The 26,294-nt window shown below is 38.7% G+C and overlaps 2 protein-coding genes across 2 annotated transcripts; one reads left to right on the forward strand and one right to left on the reverse strand.

Annotated features, from left to right (window-relative positions):
* Positions 1-499: 499 nt before the first annotated feature.
* LOC143845992 (protein neprosin-like) lies at positions 500-3,281 on the reverse strand. Its single transcript, XM_077354394.1, has 7 exons — positions 2,884-3,281; positions 2,527-2,613; positions 2,179-2,424; positions 1,917-2,081; positions 1,759-1,812; positions 1,154-1,300; positions 500-1,005 (listed from the first exon to the last, which is right to left on the reverse strand). Exons 1-7 carry the CDS (start codon positions 3,058-3,060, stop codon positions 628-630), a joined length of 1,254 nt encoding a protein of 417 aa, XP_077210509.1. The 5' UTR covers positions 3,061-3,281; the 3' UTR covers positions 500-627.
* Positions 3,282-23,871: 20,590 nt separating this feature from the next.
* LOC143891730 (uncharacterized) lies at positions 23,872-24,675 on the forward strand. Its single transcript, XM_077396266.1, has one exon. The coding sequence runs from the start codon at positions 23,872-23,874 to the stop codon at positions 24,673-24,675; it is 804 nt and encodes a 267-aa protein (XP_077252381.1).
* The last annotated feature ends 1,619 nt before the right edge of the window (positions 24,676-26,294 follow it).

Consider the following 26,294-nt stretch of genomic DNA (forward strand, 5'->3'; position numbering starts at 1 on the left):
CATACAACTAATAATACAACCAATAGCAAGATCAAGATCCATATGCTCAACAAGATAACCGACACTGAAATCTCATCCGTCCATTAATAGCTCAACAAATCACCCCAAGAAGGGAGCAGACACACTTAGGTTACATAGTAGACAAGGACTGTTTATGTGGGGAGCAAGTAAAAAACATCAAGTCAAAACTTATAAAGGATAATTAAGAGAGCATGCACATGATACTACTTTCTAAGAGTGAAAGAAGGATGTATAAAAAAAAAGGAAAAGATAAAACTTCGGTTACATTGAAAGATAGATTTAAAAGAGAGTAGAGAGAGAGAGAGAGAGAGAGAGAGAGAGAGGAATTATGATTTTCTATTGACAATTAGAGTTTTTTCCAGGCCCACCATAGTAAAAGTAATTATCCCAATCACCATTATTACCATTTTGCACATCATAGCAGTTGTTAAGTCAAAACTTATAAAGGAGAATTAAGAGAGCATGCACATGATACTACTTTCTAAGAGTGAAAAAAGGATGTATAAAAAAGAAAAGGAAAGGATAAAACTTAGGTTACATTGAATTATAGGTTTAGGTTTACAAGAGAGTAGAGAGAGAGAGAGGAAAGAGAGGGATTAGGATTTTCTATTGACAATTAGAGTTTTTTCCAGGCCCACCATAGTAAAAGTAAGTACCCCAATCACCATTATTACCATTTTGCACATCATAACAGTTGGACTGCTCTGTGAAAGTACCAACCCCTTTTGGGCTCCTTAGATTATTGGATGCATCAACAACTTGAATATTCCTGAAGTAGCTTGATTTGCCAAACCCTTCTTCAGGGAAATGGCCACTACCCATCTCAGTAGATGTGTGCTCTCCATCAGGTTCTGAGTTCACAACCTCTCCTCCCCACTCAATCATGGTAGCACTATCAGCCAAGTAAGAGAACAAGAAGGAAGGCCAATAACCCAACACATAGCCATTCCCAAATTGCATCCACCAGTTCCCCTCTGTGGGTTCCTGCCAAAGAAACCCAAAAAAAATTATACTAAGGAAATTGGAGAAAATACATAAATCAAAACAGGTGGCAGAGATTCAAAGCCTCTTTTTAATGTTTTCCATGGTCTTTGTCTTCTTTTTTCTTATCAGGATACTTTTTGTTTTTTACCTTCCAGACAAGGATACTGATATCATATTGGGAGCCACTATAGCCAGAAATAGGGGAAATGCTGGCACCCATTGCTATTTCACTGTTGGTTTGAATGAAACCTGAACAGAGGAGGTTGTAGCAGCCTGTGGCTTGATAAGCATCACTCTGTAATTTCACATGGAGAAAGAAAAACACACAAAGAGAAAGTCCATGTCAATAGGACAAACTAGGGAAAGAAAAGAAATGGAATGGAATAGACAATTAAGAAAATCATACAAGACAATGACTTAAAGAACATTAGAAAGACAAAAAAAAATCCAAAGAACCCATGTCATTTGGGAGACAGCTCTTACAAATAAAGGGAATGATATCAGCACAACCATGTTTTGATAATTGCACTAACTTATCTTGTCTTTTATTATTTAAAGAGCTGTCACGGGTTATTACAGTTCCCAAAAGGTTCTTACAAACAATTAAAAAAGGAAAAAGAAAAAACAAGGTGGGTTTGTGCAATTAGTAAAGCATGGTTGTGCTGATGTCATATCCCCAAATAAAATCTTACAAATAAAATGCAAAACCATCACATGGGTGGCAAAGGAAGGACAAAAGACTTATCAACTTACAGTCCAGTATGTGAAAAGTCTTGTGTTGCTATCTCCATACAGATCTGGGCTGACCTGTTTTTACATTTGAAAAGAGGAAGAGAAAGGATAAGAAAAGAGATGAAAGGTAAAGATGGGGTGTTCTTTTTATTTTTCCTCTTTGGATTTCACATTAATACCTGCCAACCAGCCTCAATGCTGTTGAGATCTTCACCAAAAGAACCCCCCAAGATCCAAATCTGAGACAAGCTGAACTCATTAGGCTGCTGAATTTTTGGTTGCCACACATTTATGGTTGCTTTTGCCCCATAGAACTTATCCCCTTCCACATAAGCAATGGCATGCTACTCAAAAAAGGCCAAAACAAGTGACAGATTAAAAACCCAACAACCATTAAAGAAAAACAACTAAAAGAGTGCATTCTATTTAGTTTTTTTTTACCTGATGACCATTTTCATTAATCAGATTAGGGTCAGTAGACCTGGGTTGAGGGATGCTTCTTTGCTTCTTCTTTCCATATCTTTTGACTGAGCTTGCTCTTAGAATATCATCTTTTTTTGTTCTTCTGATGGGTATGGTGTTTTCAGGACACTTTCCATTCAGATGCCACAGTTGAGAAATGGTATTGGATTTTTCACTATCCTTGCTTTCACCTAAAAGCCCTTCTGGGTGAAAAGTAGGCCTCAACTGAAAAAATGAAAAAAGTTTTAAAAAAATCAGCAAAAAAAAAAACAACAACAACCAACTAGGCAAAAACACCTAGCATCAAAACCAAAATGTGAAGCAGACCTGAATTGTGTGATTCTTGAGATATGGGTGATCAAAAGCAGGTTGATGAGAGACATGAACACAGTCGATTATATCCCCATCTGGGCTCTGTTTTACCACCAAGAGAGAATAAAAAAAGAAACTTTTTCACTATGAAAAATACCCACACACTCTTTTTCTTTTCTTTTTTTGTAAGAACACAAGAAAAAGAAAGAAATTCTTTGAAAATACAGAGATACCAACAACATCTGAAAGGTTGAGAGAGAACCCATTTCACAGAAACGAAAACCCACAAAAGAGACACAAAATCTCCAGAAACAGGTCTAGCTAAACGCTTTAAAAAAAAAAAAAAGGAAAAAATAGAAGAAAACAAAGAACCTGAATGCTCATAACAGGTGGTTTATTCAACCGATTGAGATGCTTTTGAACCTCCAGCCTCTGCCGTGAAATGGGAATCCCCACGGCGCACGATAAGACCATCATCAATGCGAGAAATACCATCAGAACCCTCCTCATACTGCTAACCTGCGCCACCATAGTTAACGATAAGCCCATCCACCCACGCCCCCAAAAATATATAAAACCCTCTTAACTGGTCTCACTGCTAGAGAAGATTTTTCTTCAACTTGGCCCTCTCTTAGCACCCCCCTCACTTTTGTTACTCACACTCCTCTCTCTTTCTCTCACAGACTTCACAGTCACTCTGGTTTTTGGTGGAGAAACCACTGGGAAAAAATTCTACAAAACCGCCCCCTTGTGATTTGACGGTAGGTTTCTCTTCTCTTTCTCATTTCCTTTTCTACCCTCGCAAGGGAGGGGTAAAAAGGGTAAAGAAATAAATAATGGTGGGATTGTTCCGGCATTTGTCACTCATAGCAAAAGTACACTTAGTCACGTGTGAGATACCCTTCTAATCTATTCAGCGCTAGAAAAAGTTGGGGCATGCATAAGGTTCCACGGTGGAATGGATGTGAGTTAACACTCAATTGGGGTGAACTTGGGTCGGACTCAACCTGAACCTCAACCTGATGGATGTGAGCCAACCCGATTTTGGCTCGGGTAGGGTTGGCATTTTCTGGAGTTGGGTTGGGTTAGGGTTGGGAAAAGCTAACCCGATTTAAATTCAGGTTGGGTTAGGATTATGGCCTTAGCAACCCGACCTCCATCCAATAATTTTATCTTGATTTTCTTTGGGTTATTGTAGTTTCCTATTTCACCCAAGGTGAACCTGAAACAACCCGACCAATTTTGGGTGAGATGGGTTGGGCTAGGATTGAGAAATTTAGAGGCGGGTGGGTTTGGGTTGACCATCCTCAACTTGAGGCTCGGGTTGGGTCGGGTTAGGGTTGAGGGAATGCTATCCTTTTCCAAGCCATTTGCCAGCTAAATCGTTACTACCAAAGCGGGAACCGCTTAAGGAAAAAACGAAAGAAAAGAGGGTCTAAAAAAATGGAATCCGAGGAGCAGATTTTATTTCAAATTGAAGTGAAAAAAATTCAAAGCCTCGATGTGAGAAGAATAATTCAGAGCCCACCCCACATGAAGACAACCCTCCATTTGGTAGGGGTCAATTGGGGATGGCGTAGCTAAAAATTATACTCATCAAATGGCCCTCATTGTCTGATCAATGGGAGAAAGCAATCAACGATCTATATAAAGTTGTATCATCAAACAATTTGAACATTTTCATGTAATGTCATATACAAGTGAGGGGCCCTTGGATGAAGGATTTGAATCATAGTCACATCACGTGGGTGGGCCAAACTCTCTCATACCCTATAAACAATTATAGGGAAATAATATTTCCAACCCCATTTACCCACCTCTTCTTTCTCTTTTCCCCAAAGATTGAAGCATTTTAACCTCCCTTTCTATCTTTTTCTTCATTTTTTAACAAAAGGAGTCTTTATATGATGAAAGGAACAATTGTTTAAGAAATTGGATCTCTCTCTCTCTCTCTCTCTCTCTCTCTCTCTCTTCACATACCGTAAGAATCTTGTGTTGTGTACAAGAGCTTAATAATTAGGGGTGTTTGCTTGGTTGTAACCGAACCGAATAGACCTCTCTCTTCACATGCCGTAAGAATCTTGTCATGTGTACAAGAGCTTAATAATTAAGGGTGTTCGTTTGGTTACAACCGAATTGAATAGACCGAATTTGATAACCGAAATAATTTCGGTTATCAAATTTCGATAACCAAAACCGAACCGAAATTTCTAAAAACCGAACCGATTAAAAATTCGGTTATTTGGTTATAGTGGGAGAAAAAGAGGGAAAAAAGCAAAATCTCGGTTTGGATCGGAGGGCCACGATCATCCTATCGAAATGATTTTTTGAGCACAACCTAATTAAGTTGTGATCAATCAAATGGACGGTTTTGATCATCCTACGGAGTGCCCATATAGCACTTTTTTTGAAACAATAATTGTTTTTGAGATGACCAAAACCGAATCCGAATAACCGAATTTCCAACAAAAAAAAAACTGAAACCGAACCGAAAATGAAAAAAACTAAACCAAACCGACCAAAATAATTCGGTTCGGTTCTTCGGTTATAACCAAATAATGAACACCCCTATTAATAATCCCGAGTTACAAGGAATTTTTGTCCTTTGAATGAGTAACCGAACTCTATATTTTACTGTGTCATTACATAACCTGTCCTTTTAATTAAGGAGAACATTGGATATCATTTTCCAAGTAAAACATGACATGTAAACGCTTATTCCTCTATGTTGTGAGTATTTTAGTCACATACCCACATGGGGTTGTTGTTTTTTCCTTTCCTTTTGAGTGAAAAGAATTCATTTTAAAAAGAGACCTATTTCTCTCATTCCAAAAGCATGCCCACCTCTAAATCTCTCTTTTACCTTTTGAAATCTCACTAATCATCATTATTGAAATAGGATTTTCTAGTTCTACTCTTGGGTATGTTGTATGGGTTCAGTAAGTTCTTAACCCAGATGCAGTGTGGGTCATATTGTCATAACAAATGATTATATAGAGGGGAGTGATTTTTCATAAGTAAGCTCAGAAGAGTAGAGGCTGTATGGATATTTTGTGACATTGAGTCATTCACACTTACTCAAACACATTTTTCGAATTAACTTATAAGTTGATCGTAAATTAAAAATTAAAATTTAATTTCGAAATGCTTAAGATAATACATTTAATTGACTCTTTTGCACTTGTAGTTGCTTGTAACCTAATCTTGGAATTTTTTTTTATAATTTCATCTGATGAAGGAATCATGGTGCCATTGCACACAAATTCTACTTCTCTTTTCATAATCTCATGTTTTTTTTTAAGCTAAGTTTTAGGAGTATTTTGGTCATTTATAATAATTTCATTTCACACAAGTTTTTGATTGATTTGGTGAGACAAAACACTCAGACAAGAATTCAGCTTAAGTATAATTGAGTTGATGCAAGCAGTCAATGATTTACTCAGAGTTTTTAAACTGTAGTTTGACTAGGTGCTAGATCATTGAATGGCACATTTGATGATTTTTCATGTAGAATTAAGGAGGGTTCTCACACATGAAACAAACATGTTTAAGATTTTGATGAATTATGCGGTAGGTATGCTGTGAAATTGGACTAGCGCCAATTTCGGCTGGACATTTTCTTCCAATAGACATTGGCCACAATTCGCTGGATTCGGCTAGCTGTCAAAGCAGACCCTTTCACATGTCTTCACAGTTCACATACATACAAAATCAATTACCATCAATTTGTTTTCTTTGCATTATAAAGCTTGTCTTGAATCACATTTGGACAAAAAATCTCTAGCTAGTGTAAGAAATATGGCTTTAATGGTGTACACTAGAGCCAGAACCAAGTAGTCAGGCATGGGAGTAGCAAAAATGATTAGTAGGACCCAAGCCCTCAAAAAAGAAAGAAAAAAAAAAAAAAAACTTGTGAGCATGGTTTGAATGCAAAAAATCTATAGTAAGTAGACAAAGCTGCCCATCCTTTTCCATTGAACAAAACAAGAATGAACCCATTTCTCTCCAGCCTCACATGGTCTGAAACATACAATGTATTTAGTGAATTTTTTTCTTCATCTTGAGATCTGGTACCAACACACACTATAAAACTTGAAAGTAGGGGAAGTTGAAAAGGCAATGGAGTCATCTCTAATATTAAACAAGGGCAAAAAGAAAGTAGAATCTATGCTTTGGGGATGTGGATGCATACTGTCCCAATATGAGTGGATCTTTTTCTCCTTTCAGAGGCCATGATTATGCTATCTAATTCTTCTCAATATTCCTTGTATTACTGCATACACTAATCCCAACAAGTATGTAATAGGTTATGTTTTACACTAAAACATGTCAAGATCCCTAAAAGTAACCCCATTAAGAACCGAAAGCCCCCACCACTTTCAATTAATGGCCCTCATTAAATAATGGGAAGAGATTAGTGATCAATAACAAGTTCCTATGAGTTAAAGATAATGTAAGATCAATTATTAATTTTGTCAAAATCCATCTGGGTTACTAAACTTTGTTTCAAATGTGGTTATCTTTGTCCGATTTTGTTTTCAAAACAAAGTTCGGATTTCATTAGAGAACTTATGACCTATCTTAGCAAATTATTAGCACTTGAAACTACAGCATGGTTTAAATTTGAACTATGACTCATCAAGAGCAAGGTTTAAAATTTCGGTTTTGGTACCGGTTTCGGACTTGAAATTTCAAAATTTCGGTCGAAATCTGGTACCAAACCTGAAACTAATATTTTATTTAATATTAAATTTAGGTGAAATATTAAATTAATATTAAAAAAAAGATTTTTTGGGTCAAATTTCGGAAAAACCGAAATTTCGGTCGAAATAAATGACCGTTTCAGTTTTTACCCATTTCGGTGCCGGTCTCCACCGAAATCCGGTCGAAATTTAAAACCATGATCATCAAAATTTAAAACCATGATCAAGAGTAGTCTGTTGAAAATTCTAGGCTATTTGAACTATGCCTCTAGCTCAATGGCCAAGTCTTTATTTTTCAACTTTTGGAGGTCAGAGTTTCAATCCTAGCTTACCTACCAAAAGATTTTGAGGAATGATAGATGCAATAAAGAGACGGAAAAGGGCTCTTGATTGGATCCATGTCATTAAGTACAACTGAATTTACTTTTTCAACTATTTTTAAAAATGTTACTTTTATTTAATCTTACTTGCAAATGGGACCCATCGGAACTAAGGACTCTAATAAGGAGGAAGTGAGAGCAGTGGCTGCAAGGAATTGGACAATCTCATTGATAATAGGGTGTTGTGCAGACTTATTTAAAGGAGATTCCCTTTATGTTATTTGGGCGGATAGACGGTAGCTGATCTCACCATAGGAGATTTGCATCTTTGGTTGATGAGATTTGTGATCGTATGGAGGGGTTACCGGTTTGCTTTCAGCACGTTCAGAGATCAGTTAATAGAAAGGTGGATTGCTGGGCCCACTTTGGCATTACTAGGACGAGTGTGGAGATATTTGATGAGGTTTCTCCGTGATCATTCAAGTTCATTGTTCCTTTTCATTTTTTGTTTCTTCTCGTATTGCTCTGACCATCTTTATCTCGGGCGTTTATCCGTTCACTGATTAATAAAATTCTCATCATTTCGAGGAGAGAGAGAGAGAGCAACAGGATTCCAATTTTCATAAATTCAGTTTTAATCTTTTGAAAAACAAGAAAGGGGGAAATGATTAAAAAAAATGCAAAGATTATGCAAAATTGTGAATAAAAGGTAGATATTTAAATATTGTAAAAAAGGGCTGTCAGGTGAAAGAGTATGAGTTTTAGGACAAATATACCCCCACTTTCATTTTCCCACCATTTCTTATGCTCTAATCCCCACGTTTTCCTTTCTTCTTCCTCACCCAGCCAAGGTGAAAAACACCAGTGCAGCCATTCCCATCCTTTGGAAGCTCCAATCCCATTGTATTTTGTTAAAAAAAAACACCATTACTTGTTAGAAATTTGAACTTCGGTGATAAACATAGCTCCAAGTAGGTCCATGCTCCTCTACTTCAATAGGGTTTAACAGTTTATGAACGTTTTCATATTTTGTTGAGTTTTAACATTTTATGAATGTTTTCAGTTTTGTTGGGTTTTAACATTTTATGAAGGTTTTCATTGTTTTGTGTTGAAAAAAAGAGAGAAATTACCCAAGTTGTTCTATGTTGGTTGTATAATGGTTTCCATTGTTTTCTTGGTTTTTAAAAGAAAGTTAGAACCATCATTTTCTCTGTTGGAAAAAGACCATTACTTGTTTCTACCCAATTTGGTTCATACTGGTTCCGGGGTAGAAAATGTCGCTCCGTACTGGTTCCAGCGTATAAAATGTGGTTCCTCAGTGATTGGGAGGTATAAAATTTGGTTCCGTACTAGGTTCAATGGTATAAAATGTGGTTCCCTAGTGGTTCTGGGGTATGAAATGTGGTTCTCTAGTGGTTCCGGCGTATAAAATGTGGTTCCCAAGTAGTTCCGGGGTTGAAAATGTGGTTCCGTAGTGGTTCCAGGGTATAAAATGTGGTTCCCTAGTGGTTACGAGGTATGAAATATGGTTCCGTAGTGGTTGCGGGGTATAAAATGTGGTTCCCTAGTGGTTCCGAGTTATAAAATGTGGTTCAAGGGTATAAAATATGGTTTTGTAGTGGTTCCGGGGTATGAAATGTGGTTCCGTAGTGGTTCCGGCGTATAAAATGTGGTTCCCAAGTGGTTCCAGAGTATAAAATCTTGTTCTGTACTAAGTTAAGGGGTATAAAATGTGGTTCCCTAGTGGTTGTAGGGTATGAAATGTGGTTCCCTAGTGGGTCCGGTGTATAAAATGTGGTTCCCAAGTGGTTGTAGGGTAGAAAATGTTGTTTCCTAGTGGTTCTGGGGTATAAAATGTGGTTCCCTAGTGGTTCTGGGGTATAAAATGTGGTTCCCTAGTGGTTTCGAGGTATAAAATATGGTTCAGCGGTATAAAATATGGTTTCGTAGTGGTTCCGGGGTATGAAATGTGGTTCCGTAGTAGTTCCGGCGTATAAAATGTGGTTCCCAAGTGGTTCCGTAGCAGTTCCGGCGTATAAAATGTGGTTCCCAAGTGGTTTCGGAGTATAAAATGTTGTTCTGTACTAAGTTAAGGGGTATAAAATGTGGTTACCTAGTGGTTGTAGGGTATGAAATGTGGTTCCCTAGTGGGTCCGACGTATAAAATGTGGTTCCCAAGTAGTTACGAGGTATAAAATGTGGTTCCGTAGTGGTTGTGAGGTAGAAAATGTGGTTCCCTACTGGTTCCGGGGTATGAAATGTGGTTCCCGAGTGATCCTGGGGTAATAAATGTGGTTCCCTAGAGGTTCCGGGGTAGAAAATGTGGTTCCCTAGTGGTTTCGAGGTATAAAATGTGGTTCCATAGTGGTTGCGGGGTATAAAAAGTGGTTCCGTAGTGGTTCCAGTTTATGAAATGTGGTTCCCTAGTGGTTCCATGGTAGAAAATGTGGTTCCCTAGTGGTTCCGAGGTATAAAATGTGGTTCCGTAGTGGTTGCGGGGTATTAAATGTGGTTCCCTAGTGGTCCCGGTGTACGAAATGTGGTTCCCTAGTGGTTTTGTGGTAGAAAATGTGGTTCCCTAGTGGTTCCGAGGTATAAAATGTGGTTCCGTAGTGGTTGCAGGGTATAAAATGTGGTTCCCTAGTGGTTCCGGTGTATGAAATGTGGTTCCCTAGTGGTTCTGGGGTAGAAAATGTGGTTCCCTAGTGGTTCCGAAGTATAAAATGTGGTTCCGTAGTGGTTGCGGGGTATAAAATATGGTTCCTTAGTGGTTATGGGGTTTGAAATGTGGTGCCGTAGTGGTTCCGGCGTATAAAATGTGGTTTTCAAGTGCTTCCGGGGTATAAGATGTGGTTCCCTAGTGGTTCCGATGTATAAAAAATGTGGTTCCGTAGTGGTTCTGAGGTATAAAATGTGTTTTCTTAGTGGTTACGAGGTATAAAATGTGGTTCCGTAGTGGTTGTGAGGTAGAAAATGTGGTTCCCTACTGGTTCCGGGGTATGAAATGTGGTTCTCGAGTGGTCCCGGGGTAATAAATGTGGTTCCCTAGTGGTTCTGGGGTAGAAAATGTGGTTCCCTAGTGGTTCCGAGGTATAAAATGTGGTTTCATAGTGGTTACGGGGTATAAAATGTGGTTCCGTAGTGGTTCCGGTTTATGAAATGTGGTTCCTTAGTAGTTCCGTGGTAGAAAATGTGGTTCCCTAGTGGTTCCGAGGTATAAAATGTGGTTCCGTAGTGGTTGCGGGGTATAAAATGTGGTTCCCTAGTGGTTCCGGTGTATGAAATGTGGTTCCGTAGTGGTTCCGTGGTAGAAAATGTGGTTCCCTAGTGGTTCCGAGGTATAAAATGTGGTTCCGTAGTGGTTGCGGGGTATAAAATGTGGTTCCCTAGTGGTTCCGGTGTATGAAATGTGGTTCCCTAGTGGTTCTGGGGTAGAAAATGTGGTTCCCTAGTGGTTCCGAGGTAGAAAATATGGTTCCGTAGTGGTTGCGGGGTATAAAATATGATTCCCTAGTGGTTCCGGGGTATGAAATGTGGTGCCCTAGTGGTTCCGGCGTATAAAATGTGGTTTCAAGTGGTTCCGGGGTATAAGATAAGATGTCATTCCCGACTGGTTCCGGTGTATAAAAAATATGGTTCCGTAGTGGATCCGAGGTATAAAATGTGTTTCCCTTGTGGTTAAGAGGTATAAAATGTGGTTATGTAGTGGTTGGGGGTAGAAAATGTGGTTCCCTACTGGTTCCGGGGTATGAAATGTGGTTCTCGAGTGGTCCCGGGGTAATAAATGTGGTTCCCTAGTGGTTTCAGGGTAGAAAATGTGGCTCCCTAGTGGTTCCGAGGTATAAAATGTGGTTCCATAGTGGTTGCGGGGTATAAAATGTTGTTCCTTAGTGGTTCCGGTTTATGAAATGTGGTTCCCTAGTGGTTCCGTGGTAGAAAATGTGGTTCCCTACTGGTTCCGAGGTATAAAATGTGGTTCTGTAGTGGTTGCGGGGTATAAAATGTGGTTCCTTAGTACTACCGAGGTATAAAATATGGTTCCGTAGTGGTTGCGGGGTATAAAATGTGGTTCCCTAGTGGTTCCGGTGTATGAAATGTGGTTCCCTAGTGGTTCGAGGGTAGAAAATGTGGTCCCTAGTGGTTCTAAGGTATAAAATGTGGTTCCGTAGTGGTTGTGGGGTATAAAATGTGGTTCCCTAGTGGTTCCAGTGTATGAAATGTGGTTCCCTAGTGGTTTCGGGGTAGAAAATGTGGTTCCCTAGTGGTTTCGGGTTATAAAATGTGGTTCTGTAGTAGTTTCGGGGTATAAAATGTGGTTCCATAGTGGTTCCGGTGTATGAAATGTGGTTCCCTAGTGGTTCCGGGGTAGAAAATGTGGTTCCCTAGTAGTTCCGAGGTATAAAATGTGGTTCCGTAGTAGTTGCGGGGTATAAAATGTGGTTCCCTAGTGGTTCCGGTGTATGAAATGTGATTCCCTAGTGGTTCCGGGGTAGAAAATGTGGTTCCCTATTGGTTCTGAGGTTTAAAATGTGGTTCCGCAGTGGTTGCGGGGTATAAAATGTGGTTCCCTAGTGGTTCCGGTGTATGAAATGTGGTTTCTTAGTGGTTCCGGGGTAGAAAATGTGGTTTCCTAGTGGTTCCGAGGTATAAAATGTGGTTCCGTAGTGGTTGCGGGGTATAAAATGTGGTTCCCTAGTGGTTCCGGTGTATGAAATGTGGTTCCCTAGTGGTTCCGGGGTAGAAAATGTGGTTCCCTAGTGGTTCCGAGGTATAAAATGTGGTTCCGTAGTGGTTGCGGGGTATAAAATGTGGTTCCCTAGTGGTTCCGTTGTGAAAATCCAAGGGTGGTCCCGAATTGGCAACAAATGAGGAGGTGAAATTTAGGTTGCTAACAAGTTTTAACCTTTTTAAAACTCAAACCCAAATTTAGAAGATTAAGAGATAAAGCTGAAATTCAAGCACAGAAGTTAAATCTAAAGGTGCAAATGCAAAGAAAGAGCAAGAGTTTAAGAGAGAGTGCACCCGAGATTTAAAGTGGTTCGGTCCTCAAAACGCGAGGCCTACTCCACTCCACCTACCAAACCCGTTGATGGCTTCACTAGTGATCTTCTTAACTTCGGCGAAGATCAATGCCGATTACAATTCCAACCGCTTTTAACCTTGGTGGCGATCTTCACCACGGAGAGTGGGCTACGCTTCTCCGAACACTCGCCCAATACAAGTTCTTTTGAGTAAGAAAGAAAGAACAAAAAATCCCTCACAAGGGTTTACAAGAAGTAGAAGATGTACAAATTTAGCCTATGATCCAAATCCTAATCTTAGAAGATGAGAGGCATAAATAAGCTTTGATTCACTCTTTGAATGTTCAAGTAAAGTTTAAGAGTGTTAGGATTGATGTTTTGGTATGTTAGGAATACACATATTTATAGGAAAACCAAAATATGACCGTTCAGTGGCATTGTTGTAATTACTGGAAAATTCCCAACGGCTAAAAATCCGACCGTTATAGTGTTCTCCGAGTTCAGAGAAAAAATCTCGGAGTTCCGGGAATACAAACAGAAGTTGGAAAATGTCTACTGGATCATTTCTCGGAGCTCCGAGGAATGTCTCGGAGTTCCGAGCTCGGAGCTCCGAGAATTCTCTTGGAGTTCCGAGAAGCCTATGTTGAGCAGATTTTCGCTTCTTGTTTTTTGGGCTTCCAACTTTACACCAACTTGGGATTGTTATGAGGGTTCCAAAGTGTTGGAACACCACAAGTACAAACACTTATACATTTTAGGGGTGTGTGAGATTAGTTAATTTATGCCTCTAAAATGTAAGTTAAGATTGGATCTTTTACAATCTAAATTGACTTTGATCTTCAATGGATTCTTCAAGTCTTCATTTGTCTTGGACTACGATGTCTTTGGCCTTCATGATGTGGTCCAATGAGATCTTTTTGGCATCAATCTAAGCAATGTTGTCTTAGCACCAATGTGATCTACAACTTAGACAATCAAACACATTAGTGATTTTAAATCACTTGTGTATTGGAATCATCAAAATAAGATGGGAATGCCAAGGTGGAAACCAATGGGCTTACAATCTCCCCCTTTTTTATGATGACAAGCACAGGAGATTTTCCAATAAAAGCATACATATTTTCCTTACACTAGAATTCTCTCCCCCTTTGGCATCAATAAAAAAGATTGGGGTAAAAGAGAAACAAATGGATGAAATATTCAATTTAAGGCTCCCCCTTTTTCAAGGAAAAAGACAAACCTAGAACTCCCCCTATTTAGAATTTTTATTCAACATAAGAGGGGATATTTTAATTATCCATAGAAAGATATTCAATTTTAGAGCAAGCCCTTAATCTAAGCACATATGATGAAAATCATATGGGGGTTTTGGGAACCCAAGATTTCTTGGTTCCACCATAATCCCTAATCTTAGATGCACATTGGAATTGGTAATGACCATTAATTCCACAATAATGGCATCTAACATGAGGGTTAGATAAACTAGTTCTATCGTAATGTGCATGATTAGGTCTTTGACTAACTTTCTTTAAGATTATGTCAATTATTTTATCTCCATTTAGGAATCCATGGAGACATAATCTTAATCTTATGAAGATGTGTTATTTGATTTAAAGAATCATTAAATTCATATTCATAAGATTTGGAAGAGCTTGCCATATTTTGAAATTGTGCTAATTGACAAGATTTCTCATCCAACATACCCTTAAGGGTTTCAATTTCAAGTTTAAAATTTTCAAATTGAACTTGAGATTTGGAAGAAGATTCATTTCTCAAAAAATTAAGTTCATTTTCTAATTTTGAAATAGATTTCTTTTGAACTTTATTTTTAGAAATTTGAGAATGCAAGGTTGAGCATAATTCATCATAGGATATTTTTTCACTATCACTACTTGATGAATAACAAGAGGGGTTAGAATTTACCTCAACTTCATGGGAGAATGCCATGAGGCAAAGATCATCTTTTTTATCTTCCCCTTCTCTTGAACTCTTGCCCGACGTGCTTAACGCATCCCAACCGTCGGCAAGAGCCTTATGCTTCTTCCAATCCTTCTTTCCCTTGTATTTTGAGGAAGATGACTTGAGAAGTGGACAATCCGGTCTTTTGTGTCCGGTCTTCTTACAATTGTAACACCTTATAGCTTCCTCAACTTCACTTTCTTCTTCTTTTTATCCTTCTTATGCTTTTTTCTCCATAAGCTTTTAAATTTTCTTAAAGCTTCTTCTTTATCACTATCCGCCTCACTTGAAGATGATGAGTCCGCTTTTATCTTGGAGACTTTTAGAGCTAGAGATCGGCTTTCTTTTTTCCTTATCTTTTGGCTTCTTCTCCTCTTATCGGCTAGTGAGGAGCATCTCATGGGTGATGAGAGATCCTACGAGCTCTTCCATAGTTAGCGCCTTGAGATCCTTTGATTCTTGTATGGCAGTGACTTTTGGATCCTAATGTGGAGGAAGTGACCTAAGCAACTTACTCACAAGCTCATCAGTAGGATAAGATTTACCAAGATTAGCTAGTTCATTAGAAATTTTAAAAAAACGGGTATACATTTCGGAAATGCTTTCATTTTGACTCATTCTAAACATTTCATATTTGCTCTTTAACAAGTTTATTTTGGAATCCTTAACTTGAGATGTTCCCTCATGGGTAACGGCAAGTGTATCCCAAATAACCTTGGCGGAATCAAAAAGAGAAACTCGATTAAACTCCTCCGTAGATAGGGCGCAAAACAAAGAATTTATAGCTTTGTAATTTAAATTTGCATGCCTTTTCTCTACGACATTCCATTCTTCAAATGGTTTGGAAGGCAACATGTATCCATTTTCAACAATGTGCCAAAGTTCCACATCTATCGAAAGAAGATAGATGCGCATCCTTGTCTTCCAATGTCCATAGTTGGACCCATCAAAGAAGGGAGGTCTAGTTGTGGAATGGCCCTCCGGAAGTCCGGTTCCATTTGAATTTGCCATCTCACAAAAAATAGAAAGTTGCCAAAGATCTTATGATCTTTCCCTTGTTTGAAATTTTTAAAGAAAAATTTACCAAAGATTTATAGAAAAGATTTATCTTTTAAGAGCCTTTGCTCTGATACCAAGTGAAAATCCAAGGGTGGTCCCGAATTGGCAACAAATGAGGAGGTGAAATTTAGGTTGCTAACAAGTTTTAACCTTTTTAAAACTCAAACCCAAATTTAGAAGATTAAGAGATCAAGATGAAATTCAAGCACACAAGTTAAATCTAAAGGTGCAAATGCAAATAAAGAGCAAGAGTTTAAGAGAGAGTGCACCCGAGATTTAAAGTGGTTCGGTCCTCAAAACGCAAGGCCTACTCCACTCCACACCAAACCCGTTGATGGCTTCACTAGTGATCTTCTTAACTTCGGCGAAGATCAATGCCGATTACAATTCCAACCGCCTTTAACCTTGGTGGCGCTCTTCACCACAGAGAGTGGGCTACGCTTCTCCGAACACTCGCCCAATACAAGTTCTTTTGAGTAAGAAAGAAAGAACAAAAAATCCCTCACAAGGGTTTACAAGAAGTAGAAGATGTACAAATTTAGCCTATGATCCAAATCTTAATCTTAGAAGATGAGAGGCATAAATAAGCTTTGATTCACTCTTTGAATGTTCAAGTAAAGATTAAGAGTGTTAGGATTGATGTTTGGTATGTTAGGAATACCCATATTTATAGGAAAACCAAAATATGACCGTTCAGTGGCATTGTTGTAATTACTGGAAAATTCCCAACGGCTAAAAATCCGACCGTTATAGTGTTCTCGGAGTTACGAGAAAAAATCTCGGAGTTCCGCGAATACAAACAGAAGTTGGAAAATGTCTACTAGACCATTTCTCGGAGCTCCAAGGAATGTCTTGGAGTTCCGAGCTCGGAGCTTCGAGAATTCTCTCGGAGTTCCGAGCTCGGAGCTTCGAGAATTCTCTCGGAGCTCCGAGAAGCCTATGTTGAGCAGATTTTCACTTCTTGTTTTTTGGGCTTCCAACTTTACACCAACTTGAGATTGTTATGAGGGTTCCAAAGCGTTGGAACACCACAAGTACAAACACTTATACATTTTAGGGGTGTGTGAGATTACCTAATTTATGCCTCTAAAATCTAAATTAAGATTGGATCTTTTACAATCTAAATTGACTTTGATCTTTAATGGATTCTTCAAGTCTTCATTTGTCTTGGACTACGATGTCTTTGGCCTTCATGATGTGGTCCAATGAGATCTTCTTGGCCTCAATCCAAGCAATGTTGTCTTAGCACCAATGTGATCTACAACTTAGACAATCAAACACATTAGTGATTTTAAATCACTTGTGTATTGGAATCATCGAAATAAGATGGGAATGCCAAGGTGGAAACCATTGGGCTTACACGGTGTATGAAATGTGGTTCCCTAGTGGTTTCGGGGTAGAAAATGTGGTTCCCTAGTGGTTTCGAGGTAGAAAATGTGGTTCCCCAGTGGTTCCGAAGTATAAATGTGGTTCCGTAGTGGTTACAGGGTATAAAATGTGTTTCCATAGTGGTTCCGGTGTATGAAATGTGGTTCCCTAGTGGTTCTAGGGTAGAAAATGTGGTTCCCTAGTAGTTCCGAGGTATAAAATGTGGTTTCGTAGTGGTTGCGGGGTATAAAATGTGGTTCCCTAGTGGTTCCGGTGTATGAAATGTGGTTCCCTAGTGGTTCCGGAGTAGAAAATGTGGTTCCCTATTGGTTCCGAGGTATAAAATGTGGTTCCGTAATGGTTGCGGGGTATAAAATGTGGTTCCCTAGTGGTTCCGGTGTATGAAAGGTGGTTCCCTAGTGGTTCCATGGTAGAAAATGTGGTTCCCTAGTGGTTCTGAGGTATAAAATGTGGTTCCGTAGTGGTTGCGGGGTATAAAATGTGGTTCCCAAGTGGTTCCGGTGTATGAAATGTGGTTCCCTAGTGGTTCCGGGGTAGAAAATGTGGTTCCCTAGTGGTTCCGAGGTATAAAATGTGGTTTCGTAGTGGTTGCAGGGTATAAAATGTGGTTCCATAGTGGTTCCGGTGTATGAAATGTGGTTCCCTAGTGGTTCCGGGGTAGAAAATGTGGCTCCCTAGTGGTTCCGAGGTATAAAATGTGGTTCCCTAGTGGTTCTGGTGTATGAAATGTGGTTCCCTAGTGGTTCCGGGGTAGTGTAGACACCTCCATTTTGCTAAGCTTTAAAAAACAAAAGATTCGGTAGTATCATCAATTTTTATATCCGTATTCAGCATTAGATTAGGCATCCATGCATTTTAGGGTAGATTTAATTTCATTATGAGAGTTTTGAAGTTGATTCGCAATCCTGAAGATCTCTAGGGGGTTCATTTGGCCTCTGAAAGATGAAAGTTCAAGTTTCCAAGCAAATGAAAAAACCTGCTATTTTTAGAATTTTCAGGGTTTCCCTCAGTTTTGCCTATTTTGCACTGCAGGGGTATTTTGGTCATTCCCGATGTGTCTCGTTTGACCCCCCGAGTTATATTTGAGAAAACTTGAGTGATTTTACAAATTTTGAAAAAGCTGCTATTTTTAGAAACTCATGGGGCTTCCACATTTTCATCATCTTATGGATATTTCAATCATTTCTCATATGTCCAAAACCATCTCGAGGGTACGGCTGATGAGTTATGAGTAATTTCGTAAGCTTTGGGAAACCTGCTAAATTTAGATCTCTCAAGATTTTCTCTAAGTCTTGCACTTCGGGGGTATTTTAGACATTTCCAAACATATCATATTTGGTCCCTAAGTTGTGTCTAAGAAATCTTGAGTCCGTTCATAAATTTTCGAAAATCTGCTATTTTTAGAATTTCTCAGGGTTTTTCCTAGTCTCGCCAAAATTCTAGCGCCTTTGGGTAATTTTGTCTTTTCCTATGTAATTCTTTTGATCCCCGAAATATGTCTGAGAGATTATGAATGATTTCCTGAATTTTGGAAAACCTGCTAAATTTAGAATTTCTCAGGAATTTCGCTTAATTTGGAAATTTTAAGTGTTGAGGGCATTTTGGGTATTTTCAGGGATACCAAATGATTCTGTTTAGCTCACCGAAAGTACCCAATTTTAAAAGTTTCTATTTTTGAAGTTTGACCACAAAGACTTTCCATTTTTAATTTTTCCCTTTAGGGGTGAACCAATCTGAGGGTATTTTGGTCGCATTTGGATGTCTAACAGTCAAGTAGGGGCATTTTGGACCGAAAAGTTATTTCCCAAAAAATGATGGTCCGATCATGTGTGAGGGATGCGCCATAAATGTCAAATGGGTTGGGTCCATATATAGAATGTTGAATTTAGAAAGATTTTATTGATTTTTTTACGGAAAAACCCGAAACCCGTGTGAAATGACCCATTGGGCTAAAGCCCGCAAAGATGGAGCTCATGTGGGTTCACCCATATGGGTCAACCACCATGGTGGGCGGCCCACATGGTTGACCCGCATGAGTTGAGCACCCACCTTGATGATGTCACAATGGTGACATCATATTTGTTAAAAGAAAAATAAAAAGAATAAAAAATGAAAAGAAGGAAAGAAGGAAAAGATGAATGATTGCTTAAAAAGGTTTTCTTCCAAAGAAGCAATGTGGAATGAGAATAACATGTCTTGATTGACAAGAAATTAAGATTGGAATAAAATCCAATTTGGAAACAAGAAAGAAAGAAAGCAAGAGGGGAAAATTGGAAACAAGCCAAAAAGGGAGCTCTCACATTAGAAATTGCTATTTCTCTCTTAACCCTAACTTTTTTATATATAAAAATCAAAGCAAACAATCTAGAAAAAGGAAAAAAAATCCAAATTCGTCCATTTTCTCTCTCCTCCCAAGAAATTTTTTTTTCTTTTCTCCCTTGAAGTGTAATTTCTCTCTGAAGGGTTCTTCAAAAAAAGGAATTCTTGAATTCCTTCTTCTTCTCCAAGACATCATACAATCAAGAATGATTGGAGTGTTCTTTAGGTTTTCTTCATCATAAAAAAGGGTGCGACAAAGCGTATACCTCGGATCTACGCACCCTAAAGACAAGGAGCGCGATCAACGTGGTGGAAATAAAAAAAAAAAACAAAGAAAGAAAGGGAAGAAAGGACGCAGGATCGAGCGTTGGCGAGATTTTTCGGAATTTTCGGCTTTTGGATTCGGCGAGGATCTCCATCACAGGTAGGTGCACTATTCTCAGATTTTTTCAGGATTATTTGGTATTCTTTATATATTTTTGCATGGTTTTTAGCATTTAATTGAATTTAATTCGATATTATATGTGTGTGCTCAAAATCATGATCTACATGAGTGTTTCAATTCCGATTCGTCCCGAAATTTAATACACTGATCTATTTAAATAGAATAGACTAAAATAACTATCGGATCGGATCGGACATTGAATCAAAGGATTTTGAAAATTTGAGTGAAGAGAGGAATTTCATTTAAAATAATGGCTGAGAAATTACAAAAGTTAAAAAAATAGCTATCTCAGGATGATTTGTTTTGTGGAATTTCAAATTTTTCTTGTGTTCATCACATCAGAATAAGGTTAAAGGACATTTTCCGGAGTCGTAATTTTCTCGAAAATCGTGTTTTAAAAATAGAAAACTCTTCAAAAACATCTTTTTGACGAAGAAAAATAAAATATATACTAAACATATTCCAAAATTAATGAAATTTTGTGCTAAAATAATATGGTATTGATACATTCTACCATGAATTTTTAAAGATTTTTGGATTTTTTTTGGTATATTATTTGATGCTTTATTTGAAAATTATCAGATTTTCTGAGACTTTTTACTGACATCAGATCACAATTAAAATTCTCAACATTCTTACAGTAGTCTTATATTTTATATTTATTGATGCTGTAAAATATTCAATTGATTTGGATCTTTTTTCCTAAGGGTTGTAGTGTAAATCCATAATCTGGTCTTAAAATTGAAAAATCCGAAATTGGTAGTAATTGTTTTTAAAATTCATGAAAATCTCACAGCATGCTATGTTTACTAATATCTTATTTCTGTAGAAATTTCAATGAGTTTAGATTTCTATTTCTAGTAGTTTATGTCTTATTTTAACAATCTGGTCATATTATTGTTAAATCAAAATTAAATAGGAGCTTAATGTAAAAATCTGCAAACCTTTTCCAGTAAGCTACATACATTCCCATCTTGCTGCTGTAGAAATTTTAATACATTTCAAATTCGTTTGCAATAAATTCACTTGTAAAATCACTCATGCGGTTTAAAATTGATAAAATCCACTCAAAATTGAAATTAATTAAAAATCATTATCAAAATTTCTAAAGAACCTTAAATTTTTGTCACATATTCACTCTTCAATCCATTGAAACAGAAATCTTAGGATCCTTAGATTTTCCTGGTAAAATGGCCAGTGCATCCATAATCGTATCCCAATTGCAACCGATCTTTGACAATTTGAATATTTAAGCTATAGCATGTTGTTGGCTCCGAGGTTACTGTCCACGGAAATCCTGAGATATGCCAGGCAATAAGGTGCTATAACCTAAGTATTAAATTGCACAAGGAAAGAGCGCACGATTCCCTTCCTTGGATGCCATTCGAGGCTGAAATTGGTGAACCCTAGAACCTTTGGTATTCCTTAAATGTCCAGAAACCAAAAATCCTTGAAATCTGAAATTAATTAATTTCAAGAACTTGAATCGATTTGTCTCGAGTCTTTCGGAACCATGGGATTATAGTTTCCGTCGTAAGAACCATTAGAGCCCAATTTAGGAATACTGGTGTCAAGTCGTGTCCTAGGTTTTAGGGAGTCTTAGGTTTTAGGGAGTCCTAGAGTTAGGAGTCCAGCCTCATCACGGACATTTGCTATGGATAACAACCGTGCCATAGGTCTAGTTACACTAGTCACCCAATTTTTCCCTAGGACAAGCCTAGTTACCTAGGATGTAGGTTAACCTGCATTAGTCTAAGGGACAACTTATACTTAGATAGGATCATATAGCATCTTAGATGAAATCCTAGGATAATAAAATCTTCAACTTGAATTAAATAACTTCTCTTAAAACTGTTGAAACAGTCAATTCAGTCTAGATCGGTGTCTTAGTTGAGCTAGGCATAAGTAGCTTAGCTTAGGTGCACCGAACTACGTCGACTCTGATCCCAGTGAGGCTTGGGTACGTAGGCAGCTTGGATGTCTGATGGCATACCAACCGCGAGTCGGCTCCACAACAAATTGTGGGGTTTTGTATATTAATTTTCTTGTAAGTGCTTAATTAAATCACTTAGGATTTTTTCATGAAATTAGAATTTTAGGAGAACTTTCACTTAGATTGAATTCAAACAAATTAAGAAATCAAGATACACATTTAGGATCTATATTGAAATTAGATCATAGGATGCATGTCACATAGTTCGCACATTAACAAAGAGTTGAATGGGCCATTTAAAATAAATTTAAAAGAGTTAACTTTTGGAATTGAAGACCGATTATCGGGCAGGAATGGTGCATGTGGTGGATAACTCCCCATACCTTCCATTCTTGTAACCAGGTAACGAGTCTAGATTTCTGGTTAATTATGGGTCCTAGATCCCACGTCTAGGTGGCGACTCTGTCACTCTCTTTTGTGTGGAATTCGGATTGCCTTAGTGATCCCAAGTTCACATAAAAGATGAATTAAAATCAATAATAAAAATGTACACGCCAATCGCGTGGGTATGAGAGACCAAGAGAGAGTGTGGCGGCTCGCGCCCCACCCCTCTCGCGGGATCGGATCCCACAGGTAGAAAATGTGGTTCCCTAGTGGTTCCGTGGTATAAAATGTGGTTCCGGAGTGGTTGCGGGGTATAAAATGTGGTTCCCTAGTGGTTCCGAGGTATAAAATGTGGTTCCGCAGTGGTTCCAAGAGTCTAACTTGTTGTTCCAATTGTGGTTCTAACATTATAAAGTGGTTGTATCATTGTAAATGGTCGTTCATAGTTTGTATTGAAATTTTATGAAGGTTTAATAATGGTTCTTATCCTAATAGGGTTTGCGAAAATGGTGGAAAGAAGGGCTTCTTTTATCTTACACGTTGATGGGTACTTCAAGGATGAAGTATCATTTCAGTATATTGGCGGGACGAAGATGTCTTTAATTGTGAATCGGCATATAAAATTTTCAGAATTTGAGTCGCTAGTTCACCAAAAAATTGGGACCACAGCAACCGGTATGTCATAATCTATAAAATGTCGATATGTCGTGGATCCATATCAAATCTTGTTGTACGACATTCGAAATGATGATGACCTAGCTATGGTGATGATGCTTTTTGAGAATAGCCTTTTCAATTGTATGAGCCTGTACATAACCAAAGAGTACAAAGTAGCAGGAATTAGTTCTGCACCGATCCCCATCCGGAGGTAAAATATTCACTCAGGTGGAAATTTTCATTCTTTGAACTCTCATTCGATTACACTATTAGGTCATGTGAAATTTGTCATTGGTCAGGAATATGAGGGATAGAAATCAACATTATGACAATCCTATTTTATATGGAAATATTTGTGAACCTTCTTGTCGTCTTCTTAAACTGCCATTGAACCCCAGAAATAATTCCATCCGTGCAGCCTCAGCAACACCTAATCGAAATGACGTTGCTGGTCCGAAGAACATACTAATATTGGGCAGAATCCGAAAATATACCAATATTGCTCGGAATCCGAAAAGATATTCAGTAGACTTGAAGCAAGACTATGAGGACCCTATTTTTAATGAGACAGAGGAAAATACAAGTCAACATATGAGCACTGCCATGTAATCTTCTAACTACTAATTACATTTACTTGGCCAGTTCTATGTTTCTCTCATACAATATTCATTCTAACGTAGTCCCTACTGTGCAGGCATGATGCAGAGTCCAGCAGGGATTTCGATAGTGATATGCATGTTAATAATGGCATTGAATGGGAGGATGGTAACAGTATAAAGGGTGATGATTCATTTGGTGATGATGACTTTGTTGAGCACAGTGAGCGCGAAGGTGACTTTGGTAAGGAAGATGAGTGCGAAGGTGTACGCCCCCTCGTTGGTCTACAGAACGTTGTGGGCGACCCGTTCTGTAATACGTATACAAGGGAGCCGTTGGAAGTAGATGAGATGGTTGTAGATGAATTAAATGAGGGACGTATAGGACTTGAGGAGATGAAGGTGGGGGGAATCTTCCCGAATTTGAAAGTATTTAAGAAGAAAGTCAAAGAGTAAGCAATTGAGCGGAAGTTTGTATTCGTCCCAGTAGATTCAAAGCCTACAAAGCATGCTGTTAGATGCAAGGATAAAGTTGCCCCTTCAGAATCAGTGGGAGAAATTATTTGGATCATGTTATGGTAAAAAGGTTTGTGCCAGAGCATACATGCTCACGTACTTTGAAGGGTAATGACCATCCCCTTGTCATAGCAGCTTGGGCAGCAGACACCTGCCTTGGGTTATTTCCCCGCCCAGGAGACGTGAGGCCTACTTTGATAAGAGCATACATAAATGATAAGTGGGGTATAACCATAAGGTATGCGAAGGCTTTCAATGCGAAGGTAATTATACACGAAATAATGTGTGGAAATGCCGAGGCGTCTTACCGCATCCTTCCTGCATATGCTGAAGAGATGGAGAGATGCAATCCTGGCACCATTATGTGTGTATATCGAAGTCGGCAGCTATGGACGGATGGAGATAATACATTTTGTCGTTTATTTTGGTCATTCGGCCCTAGCATACGTGCCTTCAGTCGAACAATTAGACCACTGATACTAATTGATGAGACACATTTGCGAGGCAAGTATAAAGAAATTTTATTGGCTGCGACTGCAGTAGATGGTGACGGTGGATTATTTCCGTTAGCATATGCAGTGGTTGATAATGAGATGTATGAGAGCTGGCTATGGTTTCTTCGTTTACTCCGCCAGAGGGTGATACCAGCAGAAAAAAACAATAACGAATTCACTATTTCCTCTGATCGGATGAAGGGTTTGCCTAGAGCTATAGACGAAGCATTGCCGGGATCATACCATAGCTACTGTATTCGTCACCTCAATGCCAATTTTCTGAAGACCTTTAAGAGTCAAATACTTTGCAAACTATTTTCGAGAGCCACATATGCTTTAAGGGAGAGAGACTATAAGGAGACGATGTAATGTATTAAAGCGAAGAACGCAAAAGCAGAGAATGGATATCTGAGATTTCTAAAGAAAACTGGGCTAATGTATACTTTAAAGGGTCTAGGTGGAATATGTTGACAACTAATGCCGCGGAGTCTTTCAACAATGTATTAAAGGGCGCACGGGAGTTACCGATCGTGGCTCTAGTCGATCACACTAGATGGAAAGTACAAGAGTACTTCCACCTTTGCCGCAAGGCTACTTCTGAATGGAAAACGCATTTGACCCATAATGTAGAAAAATGGTTAGACAGATCATGTCTGTATAGCAGTAAGTTTACACCCCGGCCGTGTAGTTGGAATGAATATGAAGTGATATCATCAACTAATACGGATCGTGTGGACTTAGAGAAGAGAACGTGTACGTGTGGTCTTTTCCAAATTATGGGATTGCCGTGTGGGCATGCCATAGCAGCCATGGGAGTAAACAAGCTGGACAAATATAGGTACTGCCAGGATTGGTTTTTGGCTTCAACTTATCGGACTACATATGAGGAGGTGATTCACCCTACTTTAGATCGAACACAATGGCCGGAGCCATCACATGTTTTAGAAGTAGTGTTGCCACCACGAGTAAGAAGACAGCCTGGACGACCGAAAAAAGTACGAATGGAAAGAGGGCTGCAATTTGGAGAACATCACAACTGCAAATCATGTGGGGAACCTGGACACAACAAAAGAACGTGCAAAAATCTCCCCCTTGTGAATCGTCAGTTAAATATGACGCCCATCGCTCCATCCGCACCTACAGAAAATAGGTATGTTCCATTATTACTCACTCGATACGATTTCTCTATCAAACCCATCATTTTATTGATTGTTGCAACTTTCTCTTGTAGGTCCGGTGTGTCCTTCGCACCTCCTTTCTTTGCTTAGGGATGGAGTTGTTGGTTTTTTTGTACAAAGTGGCCTTGATTTTGGGATACTCCATACTGCACATGATATTTACTCACACAGAATTTGTATAAATTAAACGTTATTATAGACTTATAGTATTAAATTGGTTGTACAGTTGATCGTGACTGTTGTAAAAGTGATCATTAATGTATCATTGGTGTTGGAAATATTATTGGTTCCAAACACTACCGAAAAGTGAGTCGGCCCACATTGTTTGGATCATCCAAAGCGTTCATTTGATGGGCCGTCAGATATATAGGGTGTGCACAAAAATTCAGGTCCATCGGATCATCGTAACCCTTCCATATGTGGACCAACAATTTCTACGTAGGCCTACTCGGAAGTCTGAACACATCGTCGGACTTCGGAATGAAATCCAGTTGAATTACGATTCAATTGGACTCCATTCAGCAGTCCGAAACTTTGGTCGGACTTCCGCAATGGAATTCCGAACAACCGTTCGGACTTCCGAAGAAAGTCCAGTAGGATTGCGATTCCACTGGACTTACTTCGGAAGTCCGAAAGGTTTTTCAGAATTCCGTTTCGGAAGTCCGAATAAAGATTCGGCCTTCCGAATGAAGTCCAGTGGAATTGAAATTCTACTGGACATACTTCGGATTTCCGAAAGGTTTTTCGGAATTCCATTTCGGAAGTCCGAACAAAGTTTCGGCCTTCCGAATGAAGTCCAGTAGAACTGTC

Source organism: Tasmannia lanceolata, unplaced genomic scaffold (genome assembly GCF_043159265.1).
Source record: "Tasmannia lanceolata isolate RefF3 unplaced genomic scaffold, GAP_Taslan_0.1 ptg000015l, whole genome shotgun sequence".
NCBI classification, from domain to species: domain Eukaryota; kingdom Viridiplantae; phylum Streptophyta; class Magnoliopsida; order Canellales; family Winteraceae; genus Tasmannia; species Tasmannia lanceolata.